Source organism: Protomyctophum bolini (genome assembly GCF_963924005.1).
Source record: "Protomyctophum bolini genome assembly, chromosome: 18".
Taxonomy (NCBI): Eukaryota; Metazoa; Chordata; class Actinopteri; order Myctophiformes; family Myctophidae; genus Protomyctophum; species Protomyctophum bolini.
The window spans coordinates 13,099,887-13,119,310 of record NC_137879.1 but is presented as its reverse complement, the minus strand read 5'-3'; the positions used below and the strand labels follow the sequence as shown (position 1 = coordinate 13,119,310).

At 43.5% G+C, this 19,424-nt stretch overlaps 1 protein-coding gene across 1 annotated transcript in view; it reads right to left on the bottom strand.

The window, feature by feature from the left end:
- Nucleotides 1-19,424, bottom strand: part of LOC308332807 (limbic system-associated membrane protein-like) — a 75,175-nt gene that overhangs the window by 14,085 nt on the left and 41,666 nt on the right. The window contains exons 2-3 of the mRNA XM_080788908.1: nt 5,469-5,613; nt 4,639-4,726 (exon numbers count right to left, since the gene is read on the bottom strand). Coding sequence (XP_080645034.1) covers nt 4,639-4,726; nt 5,469-5,613 — 233 coding nt within the window. The remainder of the gene's footprint in view (nt 1-4,638; nt 4,727-5,468; nt 5,614-19,424) is intronic.

The window sequence follows — 19,424 nt, the reverse complement described above, 5'->3', positions numbered from 1 at the left end:
ATTTTGTGATCCTGGATCCTGATCTACACACCCTCCGCCAACCTAGTCCCCATATATGGGGGACATGGGGAGAGCAACGGACTTGAACTCATGCTTCCTTCATGCCTGAATGTCCAAGTTTCTCCTTTTCACCTGACAGGGGCGAGTTTCCCTGATTGGACGTACAGTATAGCGTGTGGAGGGAACACGTTATTCCAACCATATTCCCCTCCATCAGGCGCCCCAGCTGGCCAGGGGGAGGCAGTTTAGAGACCAGGATTACTGCATGTTTTTTGTGAGGGTACCTACCCTAGGGGACACGGGGAGAACATGCAAAATCCACACAGAAAGGCCCTTTCGCCAACCCCGCCTCAGGTATGGGCACTGATGATACGGAGGAGGAAACACGCCACAGCCCGTTTTGATAGAAAACAGCAGAAGTGCTGTTTGGAAATAGCACGCTCACACATGCGTGCGCACGTGCGTGTGCGTGCGTGTGTGTGTGTCAAAATTATCGGATATCCTATAGTTTGAGTAGGCTGGCTTTAGACCGGATGCATTCGTTAATATCTGAATTGAAACCAAGATGATGAACAAGAACTTTACTTTAATGTGTACTTTGGTTTATGATCCATACTATGTATAATTGCGACCGCAGGTCACATTTACTATGAAAACGTGCTCCATATATGGCCAGTACAGAATTCATTCCATATGTTGATCTGACCTCCCCCCATGCCATGCCAAAGCGAATTGAAAATTGAATGTGTATATTCAATCAATCAATCAAGTTTAGGGCACTAATGTGACTGATGTCTCCTATAACTCCACCCTGTAGCCTACATTGTCCTTCACATCATCTTCGTGCAGGTTTTTAACCCCGCTCCTCAATTTCACCTCACAAACGTTTCTGACAGCCAGGAACCAGGCTGTCCGTCTGCTTTGACAGGTCTGGATCATGGACTCGGACCGTGGCTGTGGGAGTGGGGGGCTGTTAGTGACAGATAGAGTAGGGGGTTGAAGGGAGGGAGAAGCTATAGAAGTCCCTCCTATATCAGAACTAAGGGGCGTTGAGGGGCACAGCGAGGACACATGCAGAGGCCATTTGTCTACCAAGGATGGATGGCTGTGGAGCATTTAGCCAGATGAAAATCGACCAGACACATATTTCACTTGCTACCTCGCCTACCTCGAGCATTCACATGCATGTGGAATGTCCCCATTTAAATGCATGAGGGCACCTCCTCCACCGCACATGAAAAGATTAAAAGACCCTTTGTTTTACTGCGTAAATAAAAAAGGCATTTTTTTTTAACCAATCTAAAAAATAAAATAATCATTTGATTAGGCTATAGATTATATTTTATAACTTTAACTAGGATATATGTTTAATTTAACCACTTAGCCCTATTCAATTATGTTCAATAATGTGCCGATCTACAATAGCCTAATGGCATGCCCAAGATTGATAGGGACGCTAGATTGAGAGTGGTAAAAAAAAATCTGGACATCTGACAACTGAACTGCATAATTGCCGATACCGATGTCGTCACAAAAGTTAAATAATGGACCATCGGTCTAGCTCTTGTACAGTATGCCCCGGTATCATTTCACCACACAGCAGTGTATGCAGGCAAACCCTGTCTTTATATCTGGTTATGGACTAAAGATATGAGCCATTAATAACCATTCAAAAAGGTCTTAATGTGAATTGATGTTCCCGCTGTGAGTTCTGTGGCAGCAGATTGCCTCTTCCACAATCCATTGTGTCCGGTTATGTGTCGCTTGAACATCGGAATGTCCTACTTAACTCCCCGAGTTTGTGTCGGCACTCTCATTTGTCACAGATAATGTGACAGTTAGAGCCAAACATTGATTCTGTTGCTTCCTTCCTGCCATGTTGCACTGCCATGCTGCATCCCCACAAGTCCCACTCTCTGCTGTTATCATTGTAGCATAATTAACACCAGTGGTGGAACAAAGTGCAATATACTGCAAAATATAAGTACTCTGTTACAAGTAAAAGTCCGGAATTCAAAATGTACTTGAGTAAAAGTACAAAAGTATTGACATAAAAATGCACTTAAAGTAGGCTACTCATTACGCAGAACGTCCCGTTTCAAATGTACAAAAATCTTTTGAAAACAGCAGATCTACGAGTTTGTAGAACGGCTATTTTCAAATGGCCGAAATGTACATAGGGCTGAAGAAGTGGTTAATGTATGTTTGTAATAAGAATTACAATCTACAAAGTAACTAGTAATTAAAGTTTTCAAATAAATGTAGTGGAGTATTTGGATCCGAGATGTACTGTAGTGGAGTAGCAGTAAAAGTATTGGAAATTGGAATTGCAGCGAGTGCAGTAGGAGAGTGTGTCACACCTCCGGGGACGTGAACGGCTTTAGGAAAGAAAGGGGTGTGTGTGTATCTTACACTGCCCCTCGGAAAGAAAATAAAGAATCACACTTGTGTGAAGTGAGGTGCACCCACACTGTATTTATATCAGCCGCAGATGTATTACGTTGTCATTTACAGCACTAAAGAGGGTAAAGGAATTACACCATAACTGCCCTAAACAAACATTAAAGTCCATAGACTTGGTTGCCGCATGATGTAATTTCGGAAAGCCATGCATTGGAGGGGCTAGCCCTTGGCGCCCCTCAAGAATCAATGGATCAAGTTTTCCACTTTATGTTATGTGTCACCTTATAATGGATTTTCTTCATCAATCCACATACATTGCAATGTTCCACAATGATGAATTTGTGTTTGGCTGTGTGCCAGATGTGGAGAGCATTGTAAAATGTGCCAATTAAACACCATCGACCCCACAGTGGATATGTATTATGTAAATGTACATATTCCACGACCACCTGTGGTTTCCAATTAAACCAGCCTGCTTTCTGTATCCCGTTTTTATTTCTTAAATACTAACTTTCTTTCCTTCACCATGCCGATTGCAGCCATGGGCCAGCTGATTCAAATCAGTATTGATCTATTGCCACAGGCTTTGAATTAATGTCAGTACTCTGACAGTATACGCTTGCCATTATATTTAATGTAAGCTCCCATGAAAGGGTAAACGGCCATTCATATTAAGGCATTATACAATGTTCCTCATATTATTTGTTTATACCGGTATTTAAATCTTGGTTTTACTTGAGTGTCTGCATTACAAACAAACAGACGCACAGACTCTGTAAGCCTTTCCCAGACGCAGTGCCAGAACAAATCTGAAGGGAATAGAGCTTTAAAGACCATAAATAGTTCTACAGTCTGTCTACAACACAATAGCTTCTGTTATAGCAGGTGCTGAGTGATAAGACCTAAACACATTTAACATGACTGAATAGTCTAGATGCCACTGGTTTCAAAACATTGGGGCAGGACAAATTTGTATGGGTCACGACTCAAATAAAAACCCCATTCTCTCTCTCTCTCTCTCTCTCTCTCTCTCTCTCTCTCCAGACCAGCTGCTACTCAAGGTCACCACCATAGCAAGGCTTGTACAGTAAGTTGTAACACAAGGGGATATAGAGCATTTGCAGTTTTGAAATCAATTTCCTCTGGAAGTTAGACAGGTTAAGTCACTGGGCACTTTTAAAACTCTCCTAAAGACTCACTTCTATAGTGTGGCTTTTTACTATAGGATGTGTTTGTGTGAGGACTCTATTGTACTGCCTATATTTCTTGCTTTTGTTTTTTAATTGAACTTTAGTTTCTTTTCAGCTGAGCTACCTACCATTATTCAGTCAGTTCAAAGGAATGCGTCAAAACAGTTTTAACCATGATTGTTCCTGTTTCAACTGAGTTCTTTTTGTTTGTTTGTTTGTTTGTTTGTTTGACTGGTTGCTCTGCATAAAGTTCCTTTGTAATTTACCCTGATTTATAATGTATACATTGAAGATGAGGGCTTGCCCTCGACTGTTCCGAGTATAAATAAAGGTGATGATGATGATAGATATGCATTCCACTGTTCTTAGCTTACATACTGTATGATTCATGATGACTATTTTCATGTATTTGACGTATACATGTTGTTGTTCTTGTTACTGCTAAATGCCTAAATTGTAAATTGTATTCTGTCAATTAAAATCCAAACAATGTCAATTAATGTATTTTATCGATATGAAACGGTTTTTCTGAAAATCAACTTTTAACACTGGCCCGGTTGCTAGGCAACATCTTGCATACCCCCAGCACCAGGAAACGTGTGTGCACATCCCATAGAGTCCATACATCCAAGGTTCGGTTCTGATGTGTGATTTGTCATTGTTGAGTTAAATCTCATAAGTGGAGCATAAACCATCGAAATATCATCGCCATATCATCGCCATATCATCGCCATATCATCGCCATTGAAATATTAACGTTTCTGGCGAAAGATAAACATCTATTATGAGCCGTTTCTTACAATGGATGTCTGCAAGCCGAGAAAACAACCAATTCCAGCTGGCGCAGCTATAACTACCCTCTATGGCCACACGGTGGCAGTTAACTTGTTATGGAGTTCATATATAGTCCATTTGGTTCCATTTAAACACTGATGATTTTACAGTGTAGATTGGGGTCCCAGAGAAGAGAAAAGGGTAGCAAATGGGATCAAACTGGAGGTTCTTAAAGAGAAAAAAGGTTGAGAATCAGTGAGGTAGACATTACCTTGTACAACGAGGAAGACCTGCGAGGTCTTAGGTTTCTGTTTAGTCTGTATGGTACATGTGTAGGAGCCTTCATCATATACATTCACCTATAGAAATACAGAGAGGAGAGAAATATAGACACATTTCCAGACAACGTCACAGTGATAAGAAACGGTATGCCGTTTGGTAATGCTCACCAATAGCTTTCTTCACAAATGTCAATGTGTTCATAAAGGTGTCACTATCACCTCTCAATTTGTTCCAAGCCAGCTCCCTTGGGAAACTTTGTGACAGATGCTGAACACTGGGGCACCATTAACAATGAAAATTGTTATTTTGCTTTAAGTAGCATGTGACTTTCTAGGAGGTTTTCATGATTCTGAATCCATTGTAAGCATTTGTTTTGCATGAAAAACATGCCTTGGGCTTTTTAGCCCAGACTATGGCGGTTATTACCGCCATAGTCGTCATCACAAATGTGATGAGTCATCACATTTGGAAGAAATGGCAAGGGAAGAACAGGGGAAATAAATCTGGCAGTAAATGACGCGTAAAGGAGCACTTTCATCATTTTCATCTTTATCTTATAGTAATTTGCCCTCACTAATGCTCATTTAGGGCTACTCTACTTTAGAAAATTCCAAACTAGGTGCCTGACAACAGTGTATGACACGTATGACGAAGTGTAGAAGACACAAACATCATTATGAAACACCAACTGTGCATTGTTCTCTAACAGAACACACTGTATAGTTACTGTAACCTTCTATATACATTGTTATCTAAAACGTTATACTACAGTACTGTACTTTATGTATGTGCATGATTCTCTATAAGGCCATACTGTACCTTCTGTATGCGTAGACTGTACTCCAGCTGTCCTTTAGTCACAAGGTCTACTCGGGGGTCCAGGGACCACTTGTCCTGACCAGTGAAGATGATGTTGGATCGATTGAGCCAGGCCACCTTGGACACTTTGTCATCCACATAACACCTGCGTGGAACAGAGAGAACAGAGAGGTGAGGAATACTAATGAGAATGAGGAACACTTTGATTCTCATCATTACGGGACAAAGAGAAAGGCGTGAATAAAAGGCTAAACCACTTTTATAATCTCATTAGGAGTGAAATGTCAAATGGGAGAGGAATTATAGCTATTACAAAGACTAGGAGGACAGCGTGAAGACAAAAAAAATCTGAAACCGGCAGAGATATATTGATTCAACAGTCAAGGCAAATTGCACATTGTTACATAATGGAAGCACTTGACCTGCAACCCATACACTATAGCCAATGCTCTTCCCATCTACAGTAAATGTGTCTGAATACATCACTGATCAGTACTGTCGGGCAGAAACCTTGTATCTTTATATTTCAACTCTGTGTTTTTACATCAATGAATGCCCCACTTTGTCGCACAAGAGTGCTGCGCAAACATTTAGGAAATAGTCGATCAAAGTTTGAGCTTCTTTTGCTATTTTCATTAGCTTTGAAAACATTTGAAAGTAAAGTGAAAGTGGTTACATACAGACAGCATGGTCAGAAACCCACAGTTCCTGATGCCACCCCCAGCTCATCTGACACGATTGTTCCATTTCTGATTAGAAGCATCTCTGTTCTCACTGTGACAAACAGACTGGCTCTGCTGGGCAGCAGGTGTATTAACAAGCGTTGGCAGACACTCCCCATGGGGGGAGAGGGGAGCAGATGTGTGCAGTGTTATCTCATCTCCCCTCAGCCACATCTCGTCCTGTGTGACCAGCTGAGCTCCAGCTTCCCTCCTATAACCTGAGCTCAGAGCCTTAGTTCTTAGTTTGAGTAAATTTCACTCAAACATAGAGGAGAGAGACAACAGAAACCGCATTGCCAAATTGTATACTTGAGTCAGAGTGACTACTAATCTAAGATCATCCACAGAACAAAAAAAAAGAAAAAAGAAAACAACCTTGCCTCCTGGCTAATCTATTCTCTCTAAACACATTCCGACACACTGGAACACATCCAAGGCCTGAGGAGGGAATTTACATGTGAGGCACATCCGCCGTCGTCTTTCATTCCGCCCGATATCCATTCACACCGATTCCCACGTCTTCTCGCTTTTAGATTTATTCATTAAGCAGTGGCGTTGCCAGCACCAGGCGAAGTGTGGCGTGTGGGCTTATACGTTTAGGCTTCCGATAGCGCACAGCAAGCAGGAGAAAACAAGAGATACCGCTAGCTGTCTTTATCCATCAGGACATACTCACTCTTACAGAAGACACTGTATTCATCAAAGAGATGCAGAAGGTGCCTGCTTAATGAACAAATATAAATGCAAGAAGACGTGGGAATCGATGTCAATGGATGTCATTATTCCGCCCTCCCATAATTCCAAACTAACAGTAATACTATCCCTAACGCTAACCTCGGTATTAACCGGCCACATAGGTTGCCAACCCCAACCTCAATCTTAACCAGCCACGCATCAGTCTTAACCGACCATGTAGGTCGATAATCCTAACCTCAGTCTTAACCAGCCACGCCTCAGTCTTAACCGACCACGTAGGTCGCTAACCCTAACCTCAGTCTTAACCGGCCACGTAGGTCGCTAACCCTAACCTCAGTCTTAACCGACCACGTAGGTCGCTAGCCCTAACCTCAGTATTAACCGGCCACGTAGGTCGCTAACCCTAACCTCAGTCTTAACCGGCCACGTAGGTCGCTAACCCTAACCTCAGTCTTAACCGGCCACGTAGGTTGCTAACCCTAACCTCAGTCTTATAACCGGCCTCTCTCCTCCACGTCTTCAGTGCCTCTTCTGTGTGGAGTTTGCATGTTCTCCCCGTGTCCCCTAGGGTAGGTACCCTCACAAAAAACATGCAGTAATCCAGGTCTCTAAACTACCTCCATGGCCAGCCGGGGTGCCAGATGGAGGGGAAAGGAACGGGTCGGAATAACATGTTCCTTCCACGTGCTACGTCCGGCTGGGGAAACTCCCCCCTGTCACGTGAAAAGAAGCAGCTTGGACTCCTCATGAATAGAAGGAGGCATGAGGTCAGTCCGCTGCCCCCCAGGTTGACAGAGGAAGTGTAGTGCACAGGATTAGATAATTGACACTGGGTGAAAAAATGGGTTGCAAAATCGTGGGATAAAATTATATATATATATAAATAAATAAAAAGTCTGTATACATATACGTCTGTAATCCACATATCTGGAGAACCGTTCGCCCCACCGACTTCAAATTGGACACAGACACACTGAACCATGCACTTTCACTTTCCTGTCAAAATTAAATGTAGTAAAAAAACAATAATGAAAATAGCTGATCTACAAGAACCGACAACGGTAACACTTTCTACAGTGACTTTGGGAACGTCTTTAGAGCTTTTACATCCAGATATATGTTTAAATCGACCATACGCCAAAACCAGCACAAAATCACCCTGGCGATGTCATGACTGCCCCAGACAATCAGTTCAACATTCACTGTCAGTGAAGTATAGCAGCTCTTTCTTTGGATAACGTTACGGCACGTCACGGCACACAACGCCACGCCACTATAAGTGTCGTAGACTTGTTTGTTACTTCGTGGCAGAGGAGAGGAATAGAGAGGACTGATGGTTTTTAGCTACCAGCCGTCCCCATGCTCTGCCTCCACCCCCCCCCCTCCCATCTCTCTCTCTCTCTCTCACACACACACACACACACACACACACACACACACACACCCCTTTATTTCCTAAAGCCGTTCACGTCCCCGGAGGTGTGACACACTCTCCTACTGCACTCGCTGCAGGGTGCCGCTGAGCATGCTGGGTAGTTAGTTACGACGTCCTGTTATGGCTAACGAGCTGCCCTCCTATCAGCTGTCAGAGCAGCGTGTGTCTGCTGCTGCAGAAGGAGCTGTCAAGGTGTGTGTGTGTGTGTGTGTGTGTGTGTGTGTGTGTGTGTGTGTGTGTGTGTGTGTGTGCAGCAATGTATGGCAATGAGTGCAGGTTTGTCTGATCTGACCTGAACGGTTTGTTTTGGTAGGCCACATGCTATTAGTAAAGAGGATTTGAGGAGAGACAATTCACTTCACCTATATTCAGGAGTCCAGTATACTGTATGTGTAGCCCACAGTCATCCCCTCACAGTCACAACATGGCCTAATTATTTATTTTAATGTACTTTTTACATTTCAGGAAAAAAAAAATCCCCTTTCACATTGAGCTATATTTAGCTGCCCACTGGAGCTGTATCTGTCTGGGGGTAGTAGTAGTAGTAGTAGTAGTGCATGGCCTTTCACGTAGAAAGAGGCCAAACGACCGAAGTGGGATTTTTTTCTCTAGTTACACAAAGTTATAGGTGAGTCACTATAATGAATGAATGGACACAGAAACCTGCATGCTGTGTTGTTGTGAGAGCCCAGACACTAGAGGTGATGGATGCCAAGGGTTGCTGTCCAGCACTATTCTTCCCAGACCTTGTTGATTGCTCCTCAGTCAGCGGTGTTAAATATACCCTGTCCCGCCTTTCTGTGCAGTGCCAGTGTGGACCGGTCAATAGGCTGCAGCTGACAGGGGTCTGTGTGGGCGGACAGATGCCTGGACATAGCTGCTGTGCTGGGTTGGCTTTAGAGCTGAGTGGATAGATGTGTGCTTCAGGGCAAGCTGTGGGGGGGTAGGACCACAGAACAGACCAGACTTACTGTAATGAGAGGCCATGCACAGCCATGCACTCTGTAGCCAGAGTCTACCAGATGTCATGCACTGTACTCCTTCATCCGTTCTCCTCCTCTCCCTCTGTTCTCTGTCCTCTCTCTCTCGCTCTCTCTCGACAGGAGTAACGTAAATATTCGTGCCTTTCGCCCAAGGTGCTTTTCATTTTTATATCCTGTGTGTGTGTGTGTGTGTGTGTGTGTGAGTGAGTGAGATAGAGAGAGAGGGGGGGAATAAGGAAACAAATCTAAAGCTTTAACAGATCAAAGTCAGGGCATTCCTGTGTTGGCCCAGATAGCAGGTCCTACGTTAGCCCCGATAGGTTCCCTCAGTCCCTACGCTAATTCTGTAGCGAGATGAGGTCACGTCCAACCCCCCTCCCACTGCGGTTCAGAAACGGCGCATGGTTTCCACCAGGAACGCTGTTTACCCTTTTCTGCACATCGTATCCAAAAAATTAAGGTCCGCCAATGGGCTAAACTAATTTGAATTTAGGAACAGACAAGAAAATGTAAGTCACGGGTTGAAATGAGCGATTATATATATATATATATATATATATATACACACACACACACACACACATACACATACGTCAATCGCAGACAACAGATGACTATTAAAACATGCATATATTCGTCAATAGCAGACAATGTGTTAAAAATGCATATGATGACCACGGATATATGCTCTAAAAGTGTAAAAAGCATATTTTTAATTTCAGCAAACCTTTAACAAGCTAATTTAATTTGACCATCTGAGTCATTAGATCCTAACACACACCAGCCTGTGACAGATGCACATTGTTAATGATGAGTTAATGAGTCATTATCCTTAATGCACACCAGCCTGTAACAGATGTGCATTGGTAATGCCGCTTTTATTTTCTCAAACTAAAGTCTTTGTGACAAGGTGAATGTGTGCCTGCATACATGCATGATTACCAGTCTCTCTGTGTGTGTGTGTGTGTGTGTGTGTGTGTGTGTGTGTGTGTGTGTGTGTGTGTGTGTGTGTGTGTGTGTGTGTGTGTGTGTGTGTGTGTGTGTGTGCGCGCGAGCGCGTGCATGTGTGCATAAAGCAGTGGTGACAGCACCAGTTGTCACGGTGAGACATGTGATGGACCAAATGCAGAACCAAAAGCAGGCAGGCAGATAAAGTTGAAGGGTGATTAATTCAGAACTGGACAGGACATACAAGGGCAGGACACTGACAACACACTATAAACTGGCAAGTGAACACTGAACACAGGGAGGTTTAAATAGACAAGACACAGGTGCGAGTGCGACATAACTACAATTATATAACAGGCCGTTTTAAGGAAGCAATCTGATTGGTTGAAACGGCTTCTAGCCGTGGATCAAACCAGCACCATTCACCACCTAATCAAAACAAAGAATTCAGCGGCTCTGTTTTCCCAGAGCACTAGCAAACTCGGTGGCTAGGCTAGCTAGTTTCTTGGGACATTTGTGGTCGTAGTGACTACATCTGTCATTAAAAAAATATATTTTTTCAGCGATTTTCTTAGTTTTAACTGTTTAACTGTTTTATAATTGCAATATTACACTTGAGGGTGTGGTTTAACGTGATTATTGCCACTTCAGTGATGTGGTAAGGAACGCAAGCGGTGAGCTCAGAGGTGAGCTCAGAGGTGAGCTGCAGTGGCGGGGCCTCAGTAGAGGTGAGATGCAGCGGCAGGGCCTCAGAGGTGAGCTGCAGCGGCGGGGTCTCAGAGGTGAGCTGCAGCGGCGGGGCCTCAGAGGTGAGCTGCAGCGGCGGGGCCTCAGAGGTGAGCTGCAGCGGCGGGGTCTCAGAGGTGAGCTGCAGCGGCGGGGCCTCAGAGGTGAGCTGCAGCGGCGGGGCCTCAGAGGTGAGCTGCAGCGGCGGGGTCTCAGAGGTGAGCTGCAGCGGCGGGGCCTCAGAGGTGAGCTGCAGCGGCAGAGGCTTTATGGTGCTGAGCGGCGGCAGTGAATGAGCACACTGTGCGGCGTGCTGCAGCATCACTGCGTCACTGTGCAGCAGCTGAGCCTCTCTGGCGCTGCTAGCCAGTGGCCGAGAAGCCTCTCTGGTGCTGGGCTGAAGCGTGGGCTCTGGTGCACTGAGAGGCAGTGAGGGCTCCTGGACGCACTGGTGCCTCCTCCTGGTGGCCTTACGCCGGACAGGTTGAGGGAGAACAGGATCTGAACAGGTGGGTTCCAGGCTCATGAACCCTAGCCGAACTGATGGAGCAGGCTGGTCGCTAACCAACTGAAGGCTAGTCGTGCTGGGGCTAGCTGACCAGTACACAGGCTGGGTAGCAGGACAAACTGGAGGTACCGATTCCGGCGGGTGGTGGTTGTTGGAAATCAAGGATGCCAACATAGAAGATAATTGCCTGGCTGTTCCATCCACCAGTCGTGCTAGTACTCTTCATCATCAAACAAAAGGTCTCTTTCAATGCCAACCTGAGAGCCATTTCCTGCTGCCTAACACAGGTGGTGTTCTTAATAGCACTCACATAGCTGTTGATTGCTAGGAGGTCGTCGTCGATTTCCTGTAGTTCTGCTGGGTCCATATTTGGCCAGTTTATACTGTCACGGTGAGACAAGTGGTGGACCAAATGCAGAACCAAAAGCAGGCAGGCAGATAAAGTTGGGTGATTTATTCACAACTGGACAGGACACTGTGACAACAAACTATAAACTGGCAAGTGAACATTGTACACAGGGAGGTTTAAATAGACAAGACACAGGTGCAACATAACTACAATCAACACACGATAGGCTGACACTAAACAGGACACAGGTCAAATACAAAGACTAATCACAAGGTTAGACATGGCAGGTAGTAAACCTTAGAGCAGACAGGACACACACTAACTACACCACAATAAAAGTACACAGTTCGTGACACCAGTGAAAAGAGAAATTATGGCGAAGATAAAGTTAAAACATCTCTGTTCGTTAAACAGAGCAGTTGTGACGTCTCTGGCCTCGGAGTTGGAACACATCAGTGCCTGGAGCAGCAAGCCTTTTAATCAGGGCAGGACAAAAACAGCAGGGGGAAAGTAATGACAAAAACAAAACAACAAAAAATATAACAATTCAGACGTGCAGGATTTGTGCCAGCAATGTTGGGTCTCTCTTCCAAACATGGATCATGTTTTGCTCTCCAGCAAAGGTGCTTGCGGACACAACGAGCTGGTGACAGATAGCAGCTCTCTGAACAGAGTGCCTCCATTAAACCTTCAGAGAGAATGTCTGTTTGCTCGTCCCACTCGCTCTGAAAGCCTCTCTCTCTCTATATTGACTTTTCTACTTTCCTACCAAGCCGCCTCATCTCTGCTTTTCTGTCTTTCCTGCCCATCAATTCATCATTTCATCTTTGCGCATCCATGTGATGTGATGTGTGTGTGCGCACGTGTGCGAGTGCGTGCGTGCGCATACACAGTATGGCTGTATTACAGACTCTCTAACTGCTACGAATGGTACTTATTTTCTCTGCCTCCATTGTTGCAAGGCAACAAACCTCTTCTGATTCCAGGCATTGGACTTTCTAAAGGGGTCCAGCGGAAATCATTCACTTCATTCATCATCATAAATTCAATTCATCATATTAAATTCAAATATGATGTCATCATCATAGTTAAAAAATTCAAGTATGGCTACTGTACAAGAAAATGTACTGCATTTGCCAGTGCTTCCTACACCAATAGTATAGTTCCAAACATTGAATCATTATAATGGGTCTTGATGAAGCACTTCATACATAAACCATGGATACATAAACCATGAGATCATATTGCAGAGAGAACACAGTGTCCTCCATGATAAACCATGTGAAGAGGCAGGTGATTAGCTACAATCCTATCATCTAGCGACGGATCTCATCTTGCCAAGGATACTTATTTGTGATTTTCAGTATGGCTACTGTATAATATGCAAATGTACAGTTGTACACAGGATAAATTATGGCTATTGTATAATTATGCAAATGCTCTGCGTTTGGCCAGTGGAACTAAAAGAAACAACGCAACATCCCAGAATGCACCGAGGTTCCATTGACGTCACGCTGTGGGCTACATAAGCTCAGGAAAGCACGCAGAAACAAAAAACTAAACGCTTTTAGAGAAGAAAATATTCTAAAGACTTTGACGTGAAAACATAATTCAGTCCTACAGCCGCGTACCTCACTGACGTGTATTCCTCCCACGTCAAGACAAGTATAGTGGCGAGGGGTGAGCCTTGCTCTGGGTAGTACTATATTTGGCGTTGTGTGGTTTGTGGATCTGTGTCATCATCATATGGGCCAACATGCTCTCATCAATGTTGGGCAGTAACGAGTTACTATAGTTACGTATTACTGTAATATTATTACTTTTCCCAGTAACGAGTAAAGTAAGTTATTACTCCGTTTTATATTATTTACTTTGTAAAAAAAATAGCACATAATTATTACACATTACTTTTTTGTTTTTGTTGGCTGCATTTCATTTAAAAGGTAGAGAGATTGCTGCTTTATTATTTTATAGCCTTTTTGGCTTCTTAATATTAGTATTCAAAACATTTGGATTCAGTTAAAACTTAACATATTGTGTTGTACATTCCTTTTTTTGCGGGTGGGTGGGGGGGGGGTGTAATATGTAATATTATATAATATCAACAGTCTGTTTTGAGAGACTAGGCTGCCTCAAAAAGGTCAGATACTGTTGCTTTATTGTATTGTTTGTTATATACAATATATACTGTCCGTTTTGAGATGCTGCAGCCATGTGTGTGCAGTTCAGATTGTTGCTGTTGAATTCCAAATGTGGAATATGCAGCAGAAAAAGACTGTTTTTGTTTTATATCCTGCAGTTATTCAGTTTGGCTGATTGGAGACTTCTTATTCCAATGAATTGGATTCAGTTGTAAAAGGAGCTGGCTAAACAGATGTGTTCTTTTGCGGGTGGAAGGGGCCCGGGTGAAATGTGAAATTCTAAGGGGTAATAAGTAAAGTAAACATATTACTCTCCTAAGTAATATTGACCAACACTGGCTCTCATACATATGAATACATGGACATGCAGTATAGTATAATGCAACATGGAACCTGTGTGTTAGCAGATCTAAAAGGCTACAATATACCAACACACAGTGCCATGACAGTGGGGTTCTTAAACCATCTGTCCTAAGCAGGGCTGTAGAAACAAGACTTGGCACCAATTCACTATCTTTTCACCGTCACAGATCGTTTAGCTCTTCAGGGCTTTTTTGTCATTTGAGTGAGCAAAATTGACATGGAAGCAGACAAGAGCATGTGGCCTGCAATACAAAGTGATTTCCTGTTTTCAGTCAGTTTAAACTTTAAAGTGATATGCTACATGTCTCACGGTCAATTCCCTGCTACCTGTGACAGATAGAAATTGGCCCAAAATGCAGCGAAAGCAGCAAGATGGGTTTTCCACTAAAAGTGGGATTTAGATCATAAGGCTGGATCACAAGTGCAATGCTTTATCAGTGTGTCGTCCACAGTAACATTATTTGTATTGAGTTTGCTTTCATGTGGAATGTAGCGATTCTGCAAACTGTTAATAAATACTTCAATCAATCAATCAAAATCCGAAACAACAAAGGTCCGACAATGTGTTGGTCTGACATGCATTGCTCCGTGCTTGCGGTTAGGGTTAGGGGTAGGTTGTCGGTCTAATGACAGTCGAACTGATAGTATGTCGGAGCTAAAGCCTGTACCGCAAAGATCATTTTGATGGAATGGGCTGTCATGCTTCAGTCTTCACCCATCTGGATGTCATTTTAGTTAACCTCCTGCTATAGACTCTAAGGCTTTGAATACAAGATTATGACAAGAATGCAAGATTAATGAGATGGCTTACTGTAGAATGGCTGCATTTAAAGGACCACTTCACCTACAGTATCTTCATATAATAGGTTCATTATACGATGGCAGGTGGTGGCTGCATTAACCATTGTAGTTCATCCCACTGAAACTTGAAAGGTAACCATGCATGGTTACACACAATGCCTTCTGATATGTATTACTCTCCTCTGTTGCCATGGCTACACCATTTTAACCAGAAACCAGTTTAAATCAGAATCAAACGATTGCTCCTTTTTCTGTCATCTCCGCCAAACATTTATTCTCAGTGTAAGAATCATTGTAGGTTCTTATAATTGAAGGTTAGAGCTGCAGAAAACAGCTTATTTTGTCATTGTCGAGTGGAAACGAATTTACAAAACGGATGGAAATGTGTTCCAATGAATCGAATGTTGTGATTTAGGATACATTTATGGAGGCCATAGTATGATCTTTTTGTCCCAGTATCCCTTTATACATTAACTTATTATGTATTTCACCATTTATTTTCTAAAGATTTCACAATTTCTTTCGAAAATTCAATCCAATAATCCAAATCTATACACACAGTAAGGTATAACTAAAGTTTTCAAACAATTATAGTGGAGTAAAAAGTAGAATATTTGAGATGCAGTGGAGTAGAAGTATCGAAACATTTACATACTCAAGTGAACCTCATATCTCATAACTTTACCCATCCACCACTGGATGAATGCATTCACGTGACACATGAGGGAAGCTCATGTTCTATACCGCTGGATGTCACACATTTCAGACACATAATGACAAGTAGCTGTCAGGTTCCAGTACATCGGTGTGAATTAATTATTCCCTGCTGTGCAAAAAAAAAATCCCCAAAAGGCCTAACTGACCTTCTCATTATTTGGCACAACAACTGCCAATCATACTGTACAGCAGTGTTTCTCAACGGAGGGTCCAGGGATGCTCAGAGTTCCTTGAGGGGGTTCTAAATGGACCCTTACAGGTCTAACTCTGACAGTGTACGCAATCCTTTGTAATTGTATGGATCCTTCAAATTCAAAGGTTTGAGAATTAACTGATCCTCACAGGGAAAGAAGAACAAGATCGCACACAGACATAAGGACAGACACACACACACACACACACACACACAAAACACACACACACACACACACACACGCGCGCACGCACATGCACAAGCACAATCTCCACCCCATATCTCTCTCCACCTTACATCTCCTGCTCCACACGTTTCTTCTAATCACATTCCTCTCCATTACCCAGCACCCATAGTGACAGTTTGGCCATGAAACTGTGATCTCGCACATGCTGGGGAGAAAATAGGTGATGAAACGAGTGCAAGCAGGTTAGAATGGGTGGATAGATGTTTAGCATATTCTTAGTTTTTTCTTTTTCTCCTCCTTTCATTGTTTTTCATTATCTTGTACGAAAAACAAATGGAATACCGATGTATAACAATCATGAACTCTGTCACTGGGAGTGAACGGACCAAGAAGGACTGAAACCATTCATATATAGGACCCTTACTCGCCTGGGACTGTATGACCCATAACACAATGATGTTAATAGTAGAAATGTAACAAATCTAAATAAAAAACAGAATGGGTTGAGAAAAGTGCCAGGTGTGATGTGTGATAGGAAAGTATCAGCGAGAATGAAAGGGAAGGTGTACAAGACGGTGGTGAGACCAGATTTGTTGTGAGGTTCTCTGGGAGTAACAAGGATGGGTCAGGATCAGGAACAAGTGCATCAGAGGGACAGCGCTTCTCAGATGTTTTGGAGATAAATCCAGAGAGGCCAGACTGAGGTGGTTTGGACATGTACAGAGGAGGTATAGTGAGTATATCGGTAGAAGGATGTTATTGTTGAGGTTGGAACCAGGCAGGAGGCCTAGAGGAAGACCAAAGATGTATGGGTGTAGTGAAAGAGGACATGAAGTTAGTTGGTGTCAGAGAAGAGGAGGCAGAGGACAGGGTGAGACGTCCTCGATCAAGTTCAATGCTACTCACCTGTGTCGCTTGAGGAGAGTAAAGGCTCATACATAGTCTGGATTTTCGGTGGTTAGGTGACCACCGAACTACAACATGACGTCACGAGCCGCGGTGAAGAGCAAACCACCGCCACCGCTCCAGCCCTTCTCTCTGTTTTTACTCACCACCGCTCAACGTTATTTCAGTGTTCACGTCACCACTGAAAATCCAGACTATGAATAGGCCTTAAGGCTGCAGCGGCTGATTTACTAATAATACTAATAATCTCATTGCTCACTGACTCTCGAGAGAGTCGAGAGCGACAGATCGAGCATGCTCGGCGGTAAGCAACATCTCACTCATTCTCTACCAAATGGAAATAATAATAGGTAAAAAATACTAATACGCGTGTTAGGTAACCCGCCAACCCGCTCGAATCTTGTGACAAAGTTCCACTACCCCAGCCTGTGTATAGACGGGGAACAAAGTACCTGTCCGCAGCTGGGGACAAAAAGAGTGTGATATTCAGAAAGCCACTCAGGGAGAGAAACCTACCTACCTCGTCAAACCTACCTGCTGCTCCTCCTCTGGGAAGACAAAGCAGACAACAAACCTATAAAGGGAAATAAAAGACATTAAACCTGAAAGTTAGTATTTCAGTTAGTATTTCATGCCTTTAAGTTAGCACTCATTAACCAGCTGTTAAAAACGAGTCTGTAACAATAAACGGCCGTGCTGGCCAGACCTTGAAAAGTGTGTTGAGTTTTGGTGTTTGCTCAGTTGAAATGTTAAAAATCCTGTTAAAAGTCCTGTTAAAAATAGTTATTTTCTTTCTTGGTGTGTGTGAAGTCCTTGTCCTTTCTCACACTGTTTTCACACCAGTTGACACGCAAAGTAGAGCCCTGTCACTGTGATTAATGACTTCCGAGCCTAGATGACACACACACACACGCACACGCACACACACACACACACACACACACACACACACACACACACACACACACACACACACACACACACACACACAATCCGCAAATAACCCAGGGTTGTGTGCTTGTGTGAGTGCGTGCGTGCGGATGCATGCATGTTTGTGCGCGTGTGCTTATCACCCTTCTGTACTAACACATGGTACACCACAGCACATTCTCACAGATCAAAGAGAGTCACACAAAGCCATTGCAGCTGTTGCAGGAGTCAGCAGTTGGATGAGAGAGGACTATCTACAGTACAGCATATCACTGTAGTTCATATTAAATGTATACTTCTCAGAAATCCTTGACACCAAGGGCTGGTGTAATAATTTTGGATTTCAGTGTCTGCTTCATTTGATAGACACACTGAAACAATACTATTTGACTGTATATCAGCTGTGTGAGCACCCTAACCCTAATGAAGCATTTGATGTTCAAATGTAATGCTGAGATGTGATGAGTACAAGGGATGAAACTAACATTACGTGAGAAACTTCTTGGCCAAACCATGAACCCAGACAGGTATGTCAGACATGCCTATATACAAATGTACTGTATACTATAAGTATAGGCTATTAGCAGCCAGCAACATGTAAGTTTACATGTACTTAATGTACTTTCCACCACTGACTATTCCAGACCTATTCCAGATAATGTATTTGATAAGACAGACACCAAGTTAAGACACCCAGCATCCCAGCACCCTCCCAGTTATACAGATTATTTTGTCTGCAGTCAGCAGATTCCATTTAATACGGGCAAACAGATATCACAGAGCAAGTTCATCTTATTCCCTCATCTCATTCACCAAGTATGGGCTGGGGTGAAGTGGCTTATAAATAGATATAAATCGTTTTATCGCTATAAATGGATGGGATGACCTTTTACGCAGAGCCTGGGAGTCGATGGTCACTGAGGGGGGGCGCTTGTTTTATAGGCGACCGGATTAAGGTTGGTGAGGGGTCCGTTAAAACGACCGGATTAAGGTTGGTGAGGGGTCCGTTAAAACGACCGGATTAAGGTTGGTGAGAGGTCAGTTAAAACGACCGGATTAAGGTTGGTGAGGGGTCCGTTAAAACGACCGGATTAAGGTTGGTGAGGGGTCAGTTAAAACGACCGGATTAAGGTTGGTGAGGGGTCCGTTAAAACGACCGGATTAAGGTTGGTGAGGGGTCCGTTAAAACGACCGGATTAAGGTTGGTGAGGGGTCCGTTAAAACAACTGGATTAAGGTTGGTGAGGGGTCCGTTAAAACGACCGGATTAAGGTTGGTGACGGGTCGGTTAAAATGGTTATGGTTAGGTTAGGGTTTGAGGTAGGTTGTCGTTCGGTAGTAGCCGGTGCTGT